General features: G+C 41.2%; 2 protein-coding genes across 2 annotated transcripts in view; one reads left to right on the forward strand and one right to left on the reverse strand.

Moving 5' to 3' along the window:
• ccnh (cyclin H) lies at window positions 1–4861 on the forward strand. Its single transcript, XM_063897449.1, has 10 exons — window positions 1–204; window positions 330–454; window positions 534–656; window positions 748–821; window positions 1520–1733; window positions 1823–1986; window positions 2108–2178; window positions 2296–2401; window positions 4499–4562; window positions 4653–4861. Exons 2-10 carry the CDS (start codon window positions 338–340, stop codon window positions 4677–4679), a joined length of 960 nt encoding a protein of 319 aa, XP_063753519.1. The 5' UTR covers window positions 1–204; window positions 330–337; the 3' UTR covers window positions 4680–4861.
• Window positions 2680–19139, reverse strand: part of LOC134873656 (ras GTPase-activating protein 1-like) — a 26044-nt gene continuing 9584 nt past the window's right edge. The window contains exons 2-25 of the mRNA XM_063897448.1: window positions 15680–15832; window positions 13622–13757; window positions 12802–12872; window positions 11742–11859; window positions 11505–11536; window positions 10928–10980; window positions 10595–10745; window positions 10370–10448; window positions 9945–10068; window positions 9702–9858; window positions 9446–9533; window positions 9076–9156; window positions 8560–8717; window positions 8403–8479; window positions 8126–8298; window positions 7887–8046; window positions 7545–7687; window positions 7025–7140; window positions 6816–6902; window positions 6634–6701; window positions 6463–6551; window positions 6233–6310; window positions 5970–6116; window positions 2680–5880 (exon numbers count right to left, since the gene is read on the reverse strand). Of these exons, the coding sequence (XP_063753518.1) occupies window positions 5797–5880; window positions 5970–6116; window positions 6233–6310; window positions 6463–6551; window positions 6634–6701; window positions 6816–6902; window positions 7025–7140; window positions 7545–7687; window positions 7887–8046; window positions 8126–8298; window positions 8403–8479; window positions 8560–8717; window positions 9076–9156; window positions 9446–9533; window positions 9702–9858; window positions 9945–10068; window positions 10370–10448; window positions 10595–10745; window positions 10928–10980; window positions 11505–11536; window positions 11742–11859; window positions 12802–12872; window positions 13622–13757; window positions 15680–15832 (2623 nt within the window). The 3' untranslated portion in view covers window positions 2680–5796. The remainder of the gene's footprint in view (window positions 5881–5969; window positions 6117–6232; window positions 6311–6462; window positions 6552–6633; window positions 6702–6815; window positions 6903–7024; window positions 7141–7544; window positions 7688–7886; window positions 8047–8125; window positions 8299–8402; window positions 8480–8559; window positions 8718–9075; window positions 9157–9445; window positions 9534–9701; window positions 9859–9944; window positions 10069–10369; window positions 10449–10594; window positions 10746–10927; window positions 10981–11504; window positions 11537–11741; window positions 11860–12801; window positions 12873–13621; window positions 13758–15679; window positions 15833–19139) is intronic.

A 19139-nucleotide genomic window follows, 5' to 3' on the forward strand; every position in this document is an offset into this window, starting at 1 on the left:
AGTACGTCATCAAAATGGGACGACGTTGACGTAAAAAAGTGGCGACACGCAGCAGTGTTTTGCTAGTGTTTGTATCTTTTATAGAGTGAATTTGAAGTTTCTCGAGGAATTAAAGAAGCTGTTTGTACAGAGCTACCTCATGCTTCACCACATCCTTGTCTTCGACAGCGTTACCCACGTTTGAATGGAATAGACACAAATAAAGTAAGTAAATTAATGTGAGCGCAAACCTGTTACACTGTGAGCAGCTTAGTTAACACTTCATTTCTATTACTGTTGTTGTTTCCCTCGCATTATTTGGACAGTTTTGCTTTCTTTTTTTCTTGCAGGAGCAGCCATGTTCCACAACAGTTCACAGGGAAAATACTGGATTTTAAAAAATGAAGACGACATTGAGCAGAAGAGATGCAAGGCCAATCAGAAATTCCGTCACAAGATACTAGAAAGTGGGAAGGTAAGAAGTACCTATCCTCACACAATAAAAAGTTCAAATGTGACTGTTTACTTCACCTCCTCGCGCCTCTTTGAATCAGCCTGGGGTGAGTGAGTCCTTGTTCCTGGAGCGGCACGAGGAGGACGTTTTATTCCGACACTATGAGAGGAGGATGCTGGACTTCTGCAATGCTTTCAAGCCTGCAATGCCCAAGTCTGTCGTGGTATGTGTGTGCTTTCTCATTATCAGTGTGGTTAATATATCCTTACTACCTGTAGACATCTGTGTCACCCGTGTATGTCCCACCTGTGCAGGGTACAGGCATCATGTACTTCAGGAGATTCTACCTGCACAACACCATCATGGAGTACCACCCTCGAATTATAATGTGAGTACATGTATGTTTAAAATTAAATAAGCAAGCATTTCCAAATATTCCATGACCAATTAGTTCCTCTATGTAAGTTAGTCATAGGATACAACAATTCTTCCAGTTGTGTGTTTAAATTGCCAAAAGTAATGTAATTTAGTCCATATATCTCATGTTAGCCACATAGTATCTGTGTTTTTATTTATCATTTTAAATGTGTGTGTAGGTGTGGTGCAGTTTCCTCTAATTCCTGTTTCTTAACAGCTGCCCGCATCCACAATTTGGTTTAAAAACACAATGGTGTAGTCTTATTGTTTTTGCAAACTGGCCTGGATAATATTGGGGGGAAAGTACTAATGTATTGATTGCAGTATTTTTAAATATATTTTAAGATATTGCTTCTCTATGTAGGTTTTAGCCCGACTTAAAACAAACATCCTTTATTTAGGATATGTACAGTGGATGAATTAGTCACACTAACCATGACACTACTTATTGAGCTCAAATCAATTTTGTATTAAGTGTATAACATCTTCCTTTATTTAGCTATACATTTAGGAATTCTTGATGGTTTTGTATGAATGATAACTTTTGCTTTTGCAATTCAGCTATCGTTTAGGGTTTTCATTCATCACCAAAACTGCTGAAAAGTATATTGTTTAGCCTTGTTGTTACTTGTGTGCACAACCCGTTACAAACCCACCTCCCTGTTTCAGGCTGACGTGTGCATACCTGTCCTGTAAAGTGGAGGAATTCAATGTGTCCAGCACCCAGTTTGTGGGCAACCTTCTGCAGGAGACCCCGGCCGGGCAGGAAAGGGTTCTGGAGCAGATCCTGGAGTTTGAGCTGCTGCTGATCCAACAACTGAAGTTTCACCTGGTGGTCCACAACCCATACAGACCCATGGAGGGTTTGCTCATCGACCTCAAGGTAGAGCTTCATTTGTGATTAGTGCTTATCTAGCTGTGTATGTGTCCTGTCTCATACATGTTGTCATTTTCATGCATTTCATCCATCAGACAAGATACCCAGCACTGGAGAACCCTGAGTCACTGAGGAAGAGTGCAGATGACTTTCTGACACAGGCGACCATTACAGATGCAGGACTGATGTTCCCCCCCTCTCAGATCGCTCTAACAGCGATTCTGAACAGCGCCTCCAGAGCCAGTCTCAGCATGGAGAGGTGGGTTGTTAGACATGTTCATTCTAAAACATTATGAAGCTTGTTGAGCAATTAAAGGTAAATGTTATGCCAGATAGATAATGTGTAAATGGTAAAACATTGTTTTGTTCCAAATGCACAGCTACCTCAATGAGTGTTTGGGGCTGAAAGAGGACAAGGAGACTCTCTCAAAGATGTATGAATCCATGAGACGTGAGTGAGCTGCACCTTCAATGTGACACCACAGGATGGGGCTAGTGAGCCGTTTCACTGCATTATGGCACATGGGACGTTTTAGCTGAGATTTAATGTGTACATTTGTTCATTCAGGGATGAAAACCATCCTTAAGAAGTATGGACTTCCCAAACCAGAGGAGGTGAATGCCTACAAAAAGAAGTTGGAGAGGATTCATGCTGAATTTGCCAGTTCAAACAAGTAAGTAGAGGAAGTTACCTGCTTGTGTTTAGAGATTGCTAATAATTAGAGAGAAGGATCCTATATTATCACAATATACCCTGTCAGAAAAGGTGATTTTATTCTGTAGTTCAAAATGAATGTCTTTTATATGGACCTTATATTAAGATTAGTGTACTTTTTTTAACCCTAAATAGGGATGTACCTAATTTGTTGTGCCTTGAACCTTTTGTATTCCCCAATGTAATTGTTATCCCCCCACACCAAAGTAAGCAACTCCAGTTTTTCATTGTCATACATAGTAACAGTTTTATTTTAGCCAGGTTTGTCGTATCTAAGATGCAAAAAGATTCAAGGTTCAGTATCAGGTAGAAAAATAAAAAGGAACACATCATCAGCTGTATGAAATACAGAAAGGAAGTACAACAGCACGCCACATTCCGACCTACATCATCTATACCATGTAGCACATTTGATATCGGTATCGCTGATGAGGAGACTTTTAGGCTCATTTATCTATCGCCGGCTGTCTGTTAACACTTGGTGAGGTTGGTGAGGTCCGTGGTATCATTAAGTGCAACTACAGTAAACAGTTTGGTAAACTCTTTAGCTATGACAGGCACAGATTCAGACTCTGCAGCTGCGTGAATCATCAGGAGGCACAGGAGGCCGACCCTCCATGACTTTGAAAGTTGATAAATCTGTGCATGGCATGACTTCTCACGATGAATCTATCGGTGCAGACAGAGGTGTACTGAAACGTCACCGTGATGGCGGGAGAGCAAGAGAGAGAGAGAGAGAGACTGCAAATGCATGAAAGCTTTTGTTCACACCCCAAGGCTTAGAGGGGGGTTCAGGTGATGTCTGTTAGAGCAGCATATATGTAGGCCCACACACTAAAGCAGGATCCCATCAGGGTTAACACATGCACAGGACACGTTACAGAGACCTCCTAGACTATCGTTCAGCTCTGTTTGACTAGATCATACACAAACACCAGTTACTTCTACACAAGCCTAAGGATACAATATCAACAAACGAAGCAGCATATAAAAAAATGTAACAAGTGGTTTCTGTGCTGCGTGGTAGCTCACACAAAGATGGTGGACGCTTATGAAGGAAGAGCTCGTCATAAAGTCACGTGACACGGTGGGCAGATGGTGAGTAGAAAGGGAGTTAAGGCTTGTGTCATCTTGGAGAGAGGTGCTGTGTTTAAATTCCCTGATGACGGCAGAAAACGCTAGTTCAATGCTTTGGATTGCCTCCTCCGTTATCCTCCCCAACTTGAGCAGTGGCAGAGCAGGGTGCCACCTCCATCTGGTTTACATCACCAGCCACAATAAGCAGTCAAACGGAGGGAGTGGCAGGCAGAAAAGGAGTTCACACATTTTGCAGTTGACTGTATCTCAGGTCCATCTTCACAGAAATCATCTCTTCGAAAAGGTCTCGTGCGACAAGGCTTCTTGTCAAAAATGTAAATCAGTTCAACACACTGTCGGTGTCTGAAGCATTTGGGAAGGGCTTTGGAAGGACAGTATTCAGAAATGCAGCAAGTGTTGCCCCGTGGAGAACAGCCATATTGCGATCGAACTGCTAGGAATCTAGGCCACATGCTTTTATAAATACAAAACTGACTTAAGTCTTCGGTCGGGGACACCTCATGGGACGAGGCCTCGCTTTGGCTGGCGGTGTGGTCTAGACTACCACACTTTTGATTCTCTGGTGGAAATCTGTAAAACTCACATTACCTGGATGGCAGCAGCCAGTGACATGATGGTGCACTCTGTCCTGTAAGATAAAGCGGACATGTTTGTGAAAGGCACAAGCCAGGAGAATCACTTTGTGTACTAACATGCTACCACCACTACTTCTAGTCTAAATGAATAGGAGTTGATAATGAAGAGACATTGGAAACTACTTATGATGGTCATGAAGCTATAGGGGAACTACATGCTACATTATTTACCTAAATGAGAGGGCATGGATTTGAAGGGTTGGTCACAGATGTAAGAAACAGTTCACCAACAATTAAAGCTTGCAAAGATAACTTCTGATTGAATCCTGAAGTTGCGTTCTGTGATGTGCCCGCTCTTATTAAAACTACTTTTCTAATTGCAGCAAACGGAAGAGAGGATATGAAGAAGATGGGCATGTAGCAAAAGAACCACGTCTAACAGAAGAGGTGAGACTTTGTTCTGCATTCAAGGCAACATTCAGACATAATTAATAACTGTAAATCTTTCTAAAATCCTTTTTTTCCCCTCCATTGCAGATTATGAGTGACGAAGACATGTTATGAGCGTTCACCCCGACATGGCTTTTTGATTTCAAGTTGTTATTCCAGATTTTAACTGTAAGGTTGGAAGATCAAGCCTTCAGGAAAAATCCACAGTTTGCATATGTGTACATTTACTTTTCTACAGTGTGTAGAAACTTGGGTTTGCCTTTGTTCTGCAGTAAGAATAAAGATACTTTTCTACACCGTGTGTCCTTGTTCGTAACCAGTCCACATGATACTGTGTGCAAATGAATGACTCCGTTATCTACTTTACAAAAACTGTTTAATAAGTGCATGCATGTCTGATACAGTCTGTACTATTCAAGAAAATTACTGCTGTAAACACTTTTATTTTACTTGGTATCTCTGATTATGTGTCTGGCATTGAGAAGTGTCAACAAAGACTTTACCAAATAATCAAAAAGTAGCTGATACAATCGGAAGGAAAAAAAAATCAGTTCATCTGTCTTATATACTCATGATTCCAGCAAGAGAATTTATTCTTAATATAAAATAACCATACGTTTCTGAAAGACTTTGTTCCAATCTAGAAAATAAAGAAAGAAAAAAAAGAACAAAATACACAGAAATGCTTAGTTTCAGCACTTTGCGGATATTGTCACAACCTTAAAATAAATCAGTAAATTACAGTATAAAAAGCATAGTCGCTCATAATCCAGTTACAAGAAAGGGGACTGAGAGAACGAGCTTCTTCATGTCAGTTTCCTCATATGGAGCAGGAGGAGGGGATACACTTTGGCAACCTGTGCTGTGAAAACACGTAGTGGGTACAACGATACTCTGAAAATCTCAATATTTGGCCCTTGTGATGAAGGGAATGACGTGTACCAAAGTCAGAATTTTGAACACAGTTTTAAAGTTTGATTCCTGTGGATGTAGCTATCAGTCACTGGTGCAAGTTTGGTTTATTTTAAGTACTGCGTCGGCTTTGTACTCGGCTGTTGCATAGCTCTCTTGTGGTGAATGGGACAAGATGGTGGGGGATGGGCGGGACTATTGGAGGAGGACATGATGGAGGGGTTGCCATGGTGATGAGGGTAGAGCATGCTAGGTCTCTGCACTGCAGTCCGGTGGAAGGAGACTTGACGAGAGGATGGGGAGATGGAGGAGTGCTGTACTACCTGTTGCTGTTGGACATGGCATACTGAGCCTGCTTCTGCTGGAGGAGCTCTGTGATGGCCAGCAGCTTTTTCAACACATGCTGCGGAGAGAGGAAGCAGGAGTTAGACACAGCTCTCTGAAACATGGCTACGGTAAATTCCACTGTGTGAATCTCATTGGCCCTCTGACCTGCTGTGCTCCCCTCTCGTTGCTCAGTGTCCGCAGCTCGTCCGAGTGTGTGGCACACAACTCGTGCAGCGCAGCCAGGTCCCGGGACAGGTCCCTGGACAGCTCGGTCCTAAAGTGCTCTGTGGCTTCAGGGAGGTCAGGGACGTTCTGCAAACACAACGGGAAAATGTTCAAAGCTTGTGAAGTAAAGTCAGAAGCCAGGGCATGCAAGAAGAATATCAGTTTTGGGATGATTTGATCAAAAAGCGAAGACTGTTACTCACCCCCAACTCATCCAGAAACATGATCATCCTGTGTTTGTTGTTTTTGATGAAAGGGTTCACACCCTCCATGTAGGGTTCCTGTTTGAGGATAATCACAACGAGTCAATTAGAACTTTCAAAAGACATCATTTTGTAATACAGATCTGTGAAAGGGCAAAATTTAGATGTATAACTACTGCCTTAAATATAGATTTCTACTCTAGCTGTTGTTTCAAGTACAAAATCCACACCTTAGCACCAAATTCAACCAGGTTGGCCAGGTTCTGAACGGACTTGGCCACCAGTGTTAGAGTCCTGCCTGCTGCTGAGGAAGGAGGGTCTGCAAGAAGAGAGGATAGTTTATAACACACATAGGATTCGCCAAACAGGGGGGTTACATGTGTTTTTAGGCTGATGCTCACCAGAAATGATGTTGAACAGTCTGGGGTTGAGGATGGCCGGACAGATCAGTCTTAGAAAGACAAAGCCACTGGGAGGAGAATGGAGGAAATAAAATTGACTGAATAAGCACTAAATAAAACGCTGAAATGCAAGTGGTCAGCAAACACTGACAAAAGGCACATTCAAAGCTCTCTTTCTTTACCTCACAACTCTCGTCCTCATGGTCGTGTTGGCGGGCCATTTCTGCTGCACAGACTTCTGCAGACAGCCGTAGATGAACCTCAGCGTCCTGGGCGGGGCATCACAGAGAGACAATGACTTATATACGTGTTCATTAGACATTTGGACTATTTCTGTTTAAACACACTAAACACGACACCGCAGTGTGAGTATGTGAGGGTTTGTTCTTACGGTGGTAAGATCTCAGCCGCCATGAAGATCTTCTCCACCAGTTCCGACAGGATGTTCAGCAGATGAGTCAGGTTCAGGTTCACATCCTCGTTCTTTTCCAGTTTGGAGGGGTTCAGCTTAGAAGCAAAGACAGAAGGAGACAGAGAGACGGATTCATTAGAATACATTATTTTAAATTCATTAGATAAGATACAATTCCTCTACAGTGACAACAGCATCTTGTGTTGCAGGTAATGTTGACATTCTTTTAAGTCAGCCACTGGGAAATGCATTTGTGATGTTTCTCGTACTGACTAGAGTTTGCTTTCAATGTGAACTCAATAAGAACTCACAAACCAGCCTTGAGACTTCAGCCATGTTGATGCTGTGTCACTTTGTTTTTCTTTTCATCTACTGTACATTCTTGCAGAGCCACTACACTGATATCATTTAAAAACAATGAACCCTGCGCCACAGATAAGAGCAGGGGAAAAAGCGCAGAAACTGGTATTTCACGTGTGTAATCCTTTCAGTTCTTTACCTCACAGGACTGTTTGCTCTCCATAATCTTGAGGATGGTGTCTTTGAGAGCGTGGTGAACAAACGGTGTGGCTGTGGCCTTCATGTACTGCTCCATCAGCGTGCTGGCGAGGGTGGTCGCTCTGAACAATGTTGTGGCTTCATCTGGAAGAAGTGTACAAGGTTATACCAGTGTAGGAATACATGGCTGTACATATAAAGCAAAACAATGAAGACGAACCCTGTGAAACACTCCACTCTGAGGTATTTCTACACAGCAGTATTGAATATTCAAGTACTGACTTACATTTAGACACATTATGCAGCATGTGTTTTTATTTGTTATTATAGTCTTCTTTCTTACCCTCCATGCTGATCTCCCTGTCATTGAGGGTCCTGAGTAGAGGTGCTTCAGCATTCTCGTGTCTGAAGATCCGCAGGAGGAGGCTTGCTAATAAGGTGCGGTCCTGACCACACACATGGGCCAGAGCGTAGATGACGTGGAACTCTTTCTGCAAGATCATCTGCAGAGGACAATGATAGGGTTGTCATCGGAAGGGAATAACAGAGCCAGTAAATGGACATTCAGAACCATTTCCCGACCTCTTTAAACTCAGCGTACTCCTCTTCGGGCATGATCTTCTCCATGGAGTAGCGGGCGCGCACTCGCAGAGAGCCAGGCTCGATGCCCTTCAGAGGCACGTGGGAGCTGAGAGGAAACCACTCATCGATCATCTGGCCCTTCTGCAGACGGTTCAGCTGGCAGCGCATGAACACTGAACGGGAGAGAAAGGGAGGCGGGAGAGGTGGGTGTGATGTCAGTTGTGATGTAAAACAAAATGAGACTAAAGAAGATCACATTGGTTTTAAATGTACTCACAGATGTCACTTTCTTTGCTCTTTTTTGTTTTGTTGCTCAGGCTGATTTCAAATCTATTGATTTCACTCGACAAGTCACTGAAACAAGAGAAACGTATATTTTAGAAATCTGAAGCAAAGAAGATCTGATTCATTCTAAGCAGGTCTGACGGACTCACTCAAAGATGAACTCCTCGGTGAAGACGGGGTTCTGCCCCTCCCTCGGGTGTGTTTTAGCCACTTGGACGCTGTTCAGGTAGATGTTACAGTACGGGTTGGTGAAATACTTCACTGGTAGTTTGTGGGCCTCCTCCACATACAGCACCAGGCTGCTCACCTGAGAGAGACACAGGATTTAGCACACAACACATACAAATGCGAGTGAAAATGGTCGAGCTAAGTGTGGGAATTAACCAGTAACATCATTTACTTTCTTATAATAATCTTGCTCCAACAAGCCTGCTAGGGTCAGCCAGGTAAATGTCGTTTCAGATATTAAAATTAGGAGCTTTCAAACTTTAAGGTATTTCTGATCATGTTCTGCTTAATTTGGAGTAATTCTGATTTTGAAATGACTCACTGCTGGTGGTTTTACACCTGAGTGATAAACACCTTCTGACTGACTTGTTGTACTGCATTTTGATCATCTACCTCTTATCTTGATGCACATGAAAACACACTGATGTAATATGTACCTGTCTTAGCCTCTTGTTAGTTGTCGGCTGAGTGGTTTTCCTCAAGTTACTGCAGAAAGTTTGAAGGCATTTCATCCAATCCTGCAAACACAGAACACCGTAAGAACATTTGGAAAACAAAGTGATCATAAGTCTGAAGAACTCACTGCCCTATACAATGTTAACAAAGTTTGTACTTGTTTGTTTAATGAGAACTAAAACAACAGGTTATCCATCACATATAAGTCTTTATTACAACTGTACATGACTACCCAGGGGCCTCCTGTATCTGAAGAGGGAGCAGGTTGTACTGAAAATGTGTTTTGGTGCGATGTTCTTTTACTACCCTGTTCAGTGAGACAGTTATCTATGTTAGCGCAGTGCTACTCACCTGTGCCTGCTCTGGAACATCTCCCGCAAAGTAGAATATGTACTGTTCCTCACTAAAGTGCTGGACAACAATCTGGAAACAGTGTGGCCTGCGAGAGGAATGGAAGAGAGGATTTTAAGTTACTTTGTACGGTATGTTACATCTTTTTTATGACATTCCTTGCATGTATTGGCACCTTATGATTCAGATAGATGAGTGAAAGTCATTTTTGACAACTTTACTGAATTAGAACAGAAACAACACTTCGACATCTCACCTGCCAAACAGACTGTCATGCACACCGTACACGGAGCACACACTCAGGTCGATCAGCCCTTTTGGTTTGGTTGCTCTCTTCTCGCTCTCAAAGTAGATGAGCTGAGCATCGTTCCCCTCCAGAATGAAGTAAAGGTTCTTCCATCGTTTGCCTTTGCCTGAAGGTGAGAGGAACCAGAGATACGTTAATATACAGGTCCACAAGTGGCTACTGATGGTCTGTACGACACAGATGTTACTTTACCTTTGTTGAACTGGAGGTAGCCTTTCTTGACAATGTTTTTGTAGAAAGCGTCTTTTGTTTTCCGTCTGATAGTGTTATATATTTCTCTCCCATCCACTGTGTCAGAAAGAACTTGTTCTTGGTTCTACAGTAAAAACAAACACAAACCAAGCCATCACACAATCATCAAATCAATTCAAATCAATGACCAGCTTACATTGCCATACTTTTTAAGTCCTATATAATGAAGATCAAGATGTTTGAAGTAATATATTTTCACATTTAAAGTTGAGTTTGTTTGTCATTTAAACTGCTCTCTTCTGACATCAATATTTGGATACTTTGGATGGCAGTAAAGGTAGGAGCCTTTAAGAGCATATAACACCCCTAAATTCTCAAATGTCTCCCCATTATAAATAAATATAACTTAATTTCTTTGAACATACCTGCACCGAAACGGGCTCCTTCAGGTTGTAGCCCTCGACAATCTGCTCTTTCTTGTAATGGTCGATAATGTCGTCAACACTGCCCATGACAGAAGCAGCAAATCAGTAACAAGTCAAAATACACAACGCAGGCAGCAGCTGAAAAAACGCAACGGTCAGCATATCATTTATGTGATTTTATTCTGTTCTAAAGGCCGCTGGAGGACGGCACAATGCAGGACGTACCTGTTGTAGTACCTCCCCCCCATCATGTACTGATTGTTTGGGGTGGGGGAGATCTTAAACCTTTGGATGTTTTCATTGGTGCGAAAAAAGAGCGAGTAGTCCCCTGGTGTGTTGTCTGACGGTCGGACCAGAAAACTGCACACCTGGCCAACTATGACATGAGAGGGGAGGGAGGGGGGAGATAATCAGAGCGAGGAAGCAAGGTTTTGCTTCTGCTCAGCAAAAATACTTCGATAAATGGACTTCACAACTTATTTCTGACAAATAAAATACACAATAATGTCACGACGGATTAATAATGTTGGGGTAATGAAAGGCACAGAGGAAGGGTACCTGTCATCAGCAGGTTGTAGGCCTCTTGCTTGGTGATCTTTCCGTGATACCATCTGTTCAGGAGATCCAATAGCATAAAAAATGTAGCTTAGTTAACAAAATGCAGACTTCGAGGACAGTCTTCTGCAACATCACCATCTCTAAACACAAATCCTAAATGACTGACATCACTCTTGTAAGTAAAATGACTACCAAAAGGAATTAGGGTCTACAAACATACGTGTTCCCATTTGTTGTCCATAAGGTTAGAAGAGTGACATGCTTGGATGTGGCAAGACTTTAATCTAGAGCTTCTATCCTCTCTCAGGGTAGAATCAATAACTCTGTCAATCTTTAAGACTTGCCAAAGCTGAAGGACATGGTCGAAGAGAACACAATAATAACGGTTGCTGTGAGTAATGTGCTGTCATGATACTCTTAATGACGTAACAAAAATATGTTCTGTGAATATAGGCGAGCAACAAGGCTGAGCTCACATGGTGGATATTATCATGTAATTATCTGCTATTTCAAAGTATGAATAAAGCAAATAAAGTTGCTGCACTGAGAACAGTGAAATCAGAGTATAATAACTTACGCTTTTCCCTCATGTGGATCCTCCTCCCGTCCCTAGAGACATGCCAGAAACAGACATTTGTCATGACACGAAATCAAAAGCACCAATAACTTCAGTCTTTGTGACGACGATGGAGTCATATATCACTACTATGGGTGCTCTGCTAATGCCACTCTTGTATGAGAAATTGTGACCTCACACTTTTGGACTATTTAGTTTAATTTAAGATACATAGTACACTTTGTGTACTGTACTTACCACCTCTTCCACCAGATCCTCCACAATGAGGCCCTGCTCCTCTGTGCGAACATTGGTCACCCACATCCAGCCATCATCCAGTTCATTGTGAACAATAAACATGTCCCCTTTCAGGAAGCTGAAGATATCATTGAATCAAAATGGCAATTCAGACAAAAGGATCATTTCAATAGTGTGTTGTCTGACAGTTTATAGCTTATTTATCTTCATAGTCAACTGTATATATATATATATCTTTTCTCTAATGCCAGTTTATTTTTATACATATTTTTTCTTGTCTACACTTTAGCATTGTTTATTTCTGATTATTTTCTATACCTTGTATTGTATCATGCTGCTGCAACACAAAATTGTCCGAGTTTGTGAATAATAAAGTAATTCTTATCTTATAACATTGTGCAGATTGCATGAAAACAGGCAAAAATAAAGAGTTGTGAAACACGCTGTAAAATCTGCTATCAATCTGTTGTTTTAATATGACCTCAATCCATCTCAAAGCTTTGTTATCTGTATATTGTGAAAGAAAGGGACAGCTATGCACCTCTCTGGTTATTTAGAGTATAGTGTTATAGCAGAGCATTACCAGCAGGTGTCTCCTCAGACTTATAACATGCGAGGTAACTATTGCATGTCTTGATGCTCGGTTAAGCCAGTGGCTCGTTGGCAGACTGAGGGTTGAGGTTGACTTCGGACAGATGTTGATCAAATTTAGGAAATCGGGGATAGCTGGGATCATCAGTAAGTGTGCCTACTGCAGCTTAATAACAGGGAGAAGTTTTTCAACAACAAGTCAGATGATGTGATTTCCAGGCTGCTGTGAGGGAAGAGCAGGCCTGTGACATGCCAATAAAAAACTAAGTGAACGTAGGCTGCTTTTTTGGGAGCAATACAATCAAATGATATATTTTTAAGCTCATAAAATCCCCGAGGCTTGTCTGCGTCTCAGACATGGATCATGTTTATGAGAGTACTACTACGTAAGAGAAGAGAAAATGTCGTACTACTACTAGTATAACAATAGGACTCTTTTGTACGGTTACATAGTCACAAACGTGGTTACCTGATCTCATCGGTATCTGGCACTTTGGTGTAAGGAAGTATGGCCCTGACTCTCCTCCTGTCTTCTACAGGCTGTGGAAACAGGCACACAAAGAATAAAAACTCTCACTCTTATCCATGACCTTCTGAAAGCACATCCATGTTAAACCCCCTAATTATTCCACAAATTCAAGTATTCTACTACAACCCCCTCAGGGAGACATCACACTCCGCTGAAAAAGGTAATTAGCATTAGCTTGTGCTTTGCTTTAAACACTTGCGAACACTGCCTGAAGGTAAAAGAAGAAGGGGATATGGAAGATGGGAAAATAATCCCTTGCACATTGAGCAAGTGGCTTTATAAAAAGGACTTGAGGTTTACTTTACTTTCACTAAAATGGTAATTTTTTCCCACTCATTTTCTAACCCTGAAATATTTGATCAGATTAAATTACTTGGTAGTGGACAACTTTTCATGAGATTAGCTTTTAATTTTGCATACCCTGCTGTTGAGCCTCACAGTTTTTGCATGTATTTGGAATTAACATTTGAATAAAGTTCTGGTGGATCTCTTTGAAAAGTTATCTGCATTTCTATTTTAAAATACACAAGACACTAACACGCTTAATCAGAGTGTTCCACGGGACTACCCTATAGTACCAAAACAGGGTGTGTTGCAATATTTAATTAAGAAAACAACTACAGTCAGGAAGAAGAGCAAATACCAAGTAATGTCATGTCACACAATTATTAAAAAGTGGATGAAAAATGTGTTTGGGAATGTTAAATATGCCAGAATAGATTAAAATGTAGTATTTTGAATTTAATGAAGTCAGTCTCACCTCTGGAGGCGCCACTGGTGATAGCAGTTTCTCTCCTTTTAGCAGGCAAGACACATAGCTGTAGTAACCAATCAGGTCTGATAGAGAAGAGAACCGCCGCCCCCCAATGTAATAGTCCCCACACATGGCAATTATCCTGTTGAGAGAAAACACAACAAAGATCAAAGACAGCAGTTATTTAATCACCGAGCAGCAGGGGAAATATAAAATGTTCAACTTGAATTTATTAGACGGTGAAATAATCTGCACTGCCGTGTCAAAATTGTTTTTTATTATTGTTCACACACTGCTTAATACAACATAGCAGATAAAACAGAAGAAGAAGCAGCTGTAACACAATCATTCAACATCGGAAAATAGTTAGTATACATCTAAAGAGGATTTCAGACAGTGGGATAAAAGAGAGAGATCGAGGCTTTCCCGTTTAATCCAACAATGCTATTTGTCATTTGTGACTGAAAATAACTTCAGTGAATGATTACATTGGTCTGATGAAAGTACTCCTCTAAACCGTATCCTGTTGCAGAGCCACTAATCCTAATTCTCTGCTCATCAGTTGAGTGGATCTCTGATTGAGGGTTTATAATACATGCACTTGTGCGATTACTCATTTGCTGCTTCTAAGGACATCGACCTATTGCGGTGTGGATGTCACGCAATTAACCTTATGTTCATGATTCCCATTAAAGTAGCCCTCCTTCATTCATCCTCAATGACATCATGGCTTAACACTAAACCAATCAGAGTGAAGGAGATGGTCTCACTGTTAGTTAATTAGAGGAGTGCATTTCTTTGGAGAAAATGGAGGAGATTTCTCAAAACACAAACAATCTTTTAGGAGTTCCATCATTAAGAAAACAAGCTTTAGAGAGAAAAATAACCTGAATGTTCTATATAAACATGTATTTTCACAACGAAGGGCAACAAATAGTTAGGCTAACACATTAGCTTCTATCACACGCCTGCCTTATGTCCTTAAGCACTTACAGTTAGTATGAAATACATACATTGGAAACATGTAAATGCTAAATGTGATCCTCTGCTTATTGAAACGTCCACGTTATCACATCCAATCTACGAGGAGGCCACTCTAAAAAGAAGCTAAGCTGTAAAGTAGAGGATATCAGATTGTTTGCCCTTCATCTTCTATGTGCTTTCAGCTGCAGGGTGAATGTATCCGCACAGCGACATATCAATTGAAGAAGAGGACAGGTTGTAGTGCGTTATCTGATTTGTTTTATTGACTATAAGACTAAATAGCCTAGGGTGTTGTTGCTAGACAAGTGTGCCGTCTTTATTCTGTAAATTCATGTCCACCCACGCACTAAACTCTTTCACATCAAACACACATGAGCAGAGTCCTGGGTTTCGGCAGACCGACATGATATGCAATATAAAAACATCTGTTGAAGTGACAGTGACAAAAAAGGCTGAAGTGATCGACAATGGCATGACATCACACAGAAAAGAAATACTTTCCACACCACAACATTCTCCCTGCAGTATCGGCTCATCTTTGAGGTTGATTTCTCTGCAGGGTCTGGGGTTCTTTCCCTGTGGGTTAGCAGGTAACCAACAACTTCTGTAGCTCTCTTATTCTTACTTAATATTTAAGGGTGGCATGCTGCCTGCTTATTGTGAGATACTGTTCTATATCACCTAATCAAAAGGCTCTATAGAGAAAAGAGATTCAAGGTAAAGTGAACTTTACTAGAAAATGTCCTCTTAGTTGTGTTAGCAATACCATGCTAGACAGGTGAGCTAACTCTATGTAGCTTCTGTTATTGGTATGTTAAAAGCATTCACCTCAAAGACGTTTGCAATACTTTTGAGTAAACTGAAGTAGGAATTGATTTAAAAACCAACATTTTTTAAAGCATTGTCTAGGCCAAGTCAGGTCAGGTTACATCTCTGGACAAAAAAACGTCCAACATGCTAAATTATTTGCAACCACCCCCTGAATGTGTAAATGGAATAGAAGATTCGTCTCCCTAAGGCTTTTAAGAAAGCCCTCGCTGCAGATTCACACCGTTGTTTTTTGCCTGTACTCTGCCGTACCTGAAATGGTTGACCACGTTGGTATTACTGAGGAAAGACAGGACGAAGGAACCGGGCCGGCGGTCGCTCTCCCTGATGAGGTAGCTGCCAGGGCTCCGGGCCTGGCGCAGCCGCTCCTCAGCAATGGTTCGGTCTAGCTTGCCATGGTACCACCTGAGACAGACGGAGCAGAAGGAGATAATTAGAGGAGAGGGGACAAACAATATAGATCCAACATATTCCTTATGATATAGAACACCACAATTATTTTTAAGTTTGTTTTCGGGATATAACCAGAAATAAAGGAGGCAATCACAAAATGATTAAATATCTAACATGCACCTTCAACAAATATCCTATCCGTGTGTTATTGTTAATATATTTCCATTTGAAAGTATATTTTTGAATCATTTTTTCAGAAGGTTTTGCAAGGGAATACATCAAAAACTCAATGATCAATCCAAAATATTGATAGATGGAAAATTAAATAAATATTGGATACGAAGCTCTCATGTAGGCCTATTCTATACAAATAGATATCCAAAAGCTTTTATTTTTGAGTTTCTAGCACACCGTTACATCTTTCTACTCCCTGAATTAAACAGAAGCCCCAGGAACAACACTGGTTAAAATTTCAGCAGGTGAGGCTGAACCTGACTGGGCCCTGCCAGCTGGGGTAAAAAATTAACACGCTTTTTCCAAATTTAGGCCACTGGTGCCTCTCGAAGCGGAAGGCAGCTCCTGAAAAAACACCCAGCGTTAAAGAAGATGAATGAGGCGCTGCAGTAGCCCTCACCACAGGAGACCTTAAGCTCTCCCATCTGGTTCAGCTGAGGCTCTACTTGTAAAAAAAAAAAAAAAAAGGAAAAGAAATGTGGTGAAGTCTGCGATCATGGAGCGAGCTGGAGAAGGATTGCCAAAGAGGAGGGGAGAGTTAAGGGTCCATGAGGGGGCTTTGGGGGGATTTGGGTGATAAGAGAACTGAAGAGGGCGAATGAGGGCAGTTGCAGAGAAGGCCCGAGCAGACTGTAAAGGATTGGGAAAGCTGGGGAGAATACACTGTGAGATATTAAATTAGTGCACAGGGAATCGCAGAATATGGACAAATATTATTAAAGTAGTTTACGCCCCACCAACATGAACCATAAAATCCTGTCTACTATGACATTAAAAGCCCCCAAAACAAGATATTTTGGATAACAACTCCTACTGGCACTATTCCTCAACCAGAAACCAAGAAAGGCACAAACCACTACGTCTACAAAAACGTTCCTCAGTCAAAACCAGCCACAATACAACGTTAAACACATTTTAAAAACTGTTTCCGTTTCCATTGCTTTGTACCATTCAAAAACCAAGCAGAAGGAGCAGCTAGTGTCTGCTTTGTTTGATCCTTTATAAGCATTATATTGTGTTTACAATTGCAACTTTAAGTAGAGGGAAATATTGAGGAGGTAGTGTTGGAATGATGTGATCACTCACTTTTGTTATGTCTTCATACCATCATTATTGTACTAAATTACTGATTCTGAAAAAAAAAAAAACTGCCCAAACATGTGGATGTGTCTGGTTAGTGCCCGTTCTGCACCATCAAGACATGATAGCATGATATCTGTTGCACATAAATGACCCAAAATAGTGGGTAATGGGATGGTGCACGTACCAAACTAACAGGGCAAGGCCATTTTCAAAACGTTTTTCTTTGTGCAAACAGGCACCCATTACCACCCAGAAACACCAACACGTGTAAGGGAAACTGGTGTGTACACTGTAAATGATCAACATTCAGAAGAAAAACCTCATTCTACTGTTTTCAGATAAAAATAGTTAAAGCTTCTTCTGCTTTAGTCATGCACTTTATGCTGGAAGATATGCTAATGCACCAAATGTTGATTCAAACTGATAAACTCCCTGAGGCAGAGCAGCCTGCTGCCAGACAGCCTGCTGCGGGTTAGTCTGTGGAACATACGTCAAAGAACGGCATCAGCTACCCTATTTTGGGCCGTTTAAAGTTGCAGGCAAAAACATTTATTAAAACAATAATGGGTTCCGTTCACTATAACACAGGAAGAGCCATCCAACACACATAGTGTAAATCGCACCAAGTGTGTTAACTTTAGTACAGGAAAGGTTTAAAGTGCATTTACACTTTCAGACTAACTGTAAGCTGTGAAAGATCTTTCCAGCACAAATGCATAAGTCACGATCATCTGCCTTTGCTCTCCCATCACAAGTAAAAAAGGTGAAAAAAATCACTATAGGCATCATTCTACAAAATAAACCGCAGCAGCAGCTACCTAGCAGGTATAGTATAGTACAGTAGGTATAGTTTTACAACCAGCGTCTATAAATGCAGTGTAACTCTCTTTCATCTCTAAATGGTTCAAAGACCTGACATGCTGAAGTATATGTTTAACCCTTACCTGAATGTTGCCTTTGATATATGACTGAGGGGTAATAAAGTCACAAGTTATCAGAATGATACTGCAGACCTCTGTACACTGCGGAGCAATGATTAGAACAATCATAATTGTGATTGATTGGCCACCATAGACATTCGGAGCAACTTCCTGAGAGCTTCCTTGTTGGTGTTTTGCAGAGCTTAGCAACAGGTGAGTTTACAAATGAGATGTTAAAATAAAGCCAATATATTTAACTGTTACCTTTAATTCCCCCCTTGTAAAGCTCTGGCTTAAGGCAGATGTGTAAAAAGCTTGTTGGCATCTTGTAATCCCCCTCCTACTCTATGGATATACAGAGAGAGTGGAATACAAATGTTGAAATGCATTCCTTTAGCTGTTGGTAAACCAAACTGCAGAAGTCAGTCTTGTTTTTCATTCGTGTATTTCAATTCAATATTGTTAATCAGTATTCTCAACAACAACTAACTCTTATCTGGTTTACATGATGGGCATTTTTTGGTTTTGAGTTGCTATTTATCGCACCAAAACAAACCTCAGCCATGTGGATTTGTTGTTTTGTTTAGCCTCGAGGTCCTCTGCATTATTTACGTAGCTCGGTTAATTTCATTCACCATGACTAACACAGCCACCTCTACAGAATTAGAAGAATTATTGTATATTTAGTGAAAGTCTTTATGCTTTGCACTGTACATTACACCAACCTACCTATCTGGATCAAGTGAACTACAGTTTCATGAGTTATTATTTTTAATTTTTAAATGCCACTGTTCATGATGATGTGGGATGTGAGGGTTAGGGTGAGAACACCAGACAGGAAGGGTGTTATGATAAACATGCTCTGAGCATAAGACATGACAGTGGTGATAGGATACAATGCTACAATCAGCTTGAGGAATGCCCCGTCAAGTCAGAACATGAACAGCCAGCAGCACACTGACGTTCTGGATCTCTCCTCTCAGCATTAATCTCTCTCTGCACCCAGTTACCCCAGAGTCAACTGAAACACGCCAACTGATACAACTTGATAGATATAAGGGGTGCACAGATCCAATGCAGGG

This window comes from Eleginops maclovinus, chromosome 12 (genome assembly GCF_036324505.1).
Source record: "Eleginops maclovinus isolate JMC-PN-2008 ecotype Puerto Natales chromosome 12, JC_Emac_rtc_rv5, whole genome shotgun sequence".
In the NCBI taxonomy this organism is placed as follows: domain Eukaryota; kingdom Metazoa; phylum Chordata; class Actinopteri; order Perciformes; family Eleginopidae; genus Eleginops; species Eleginops maclovinus.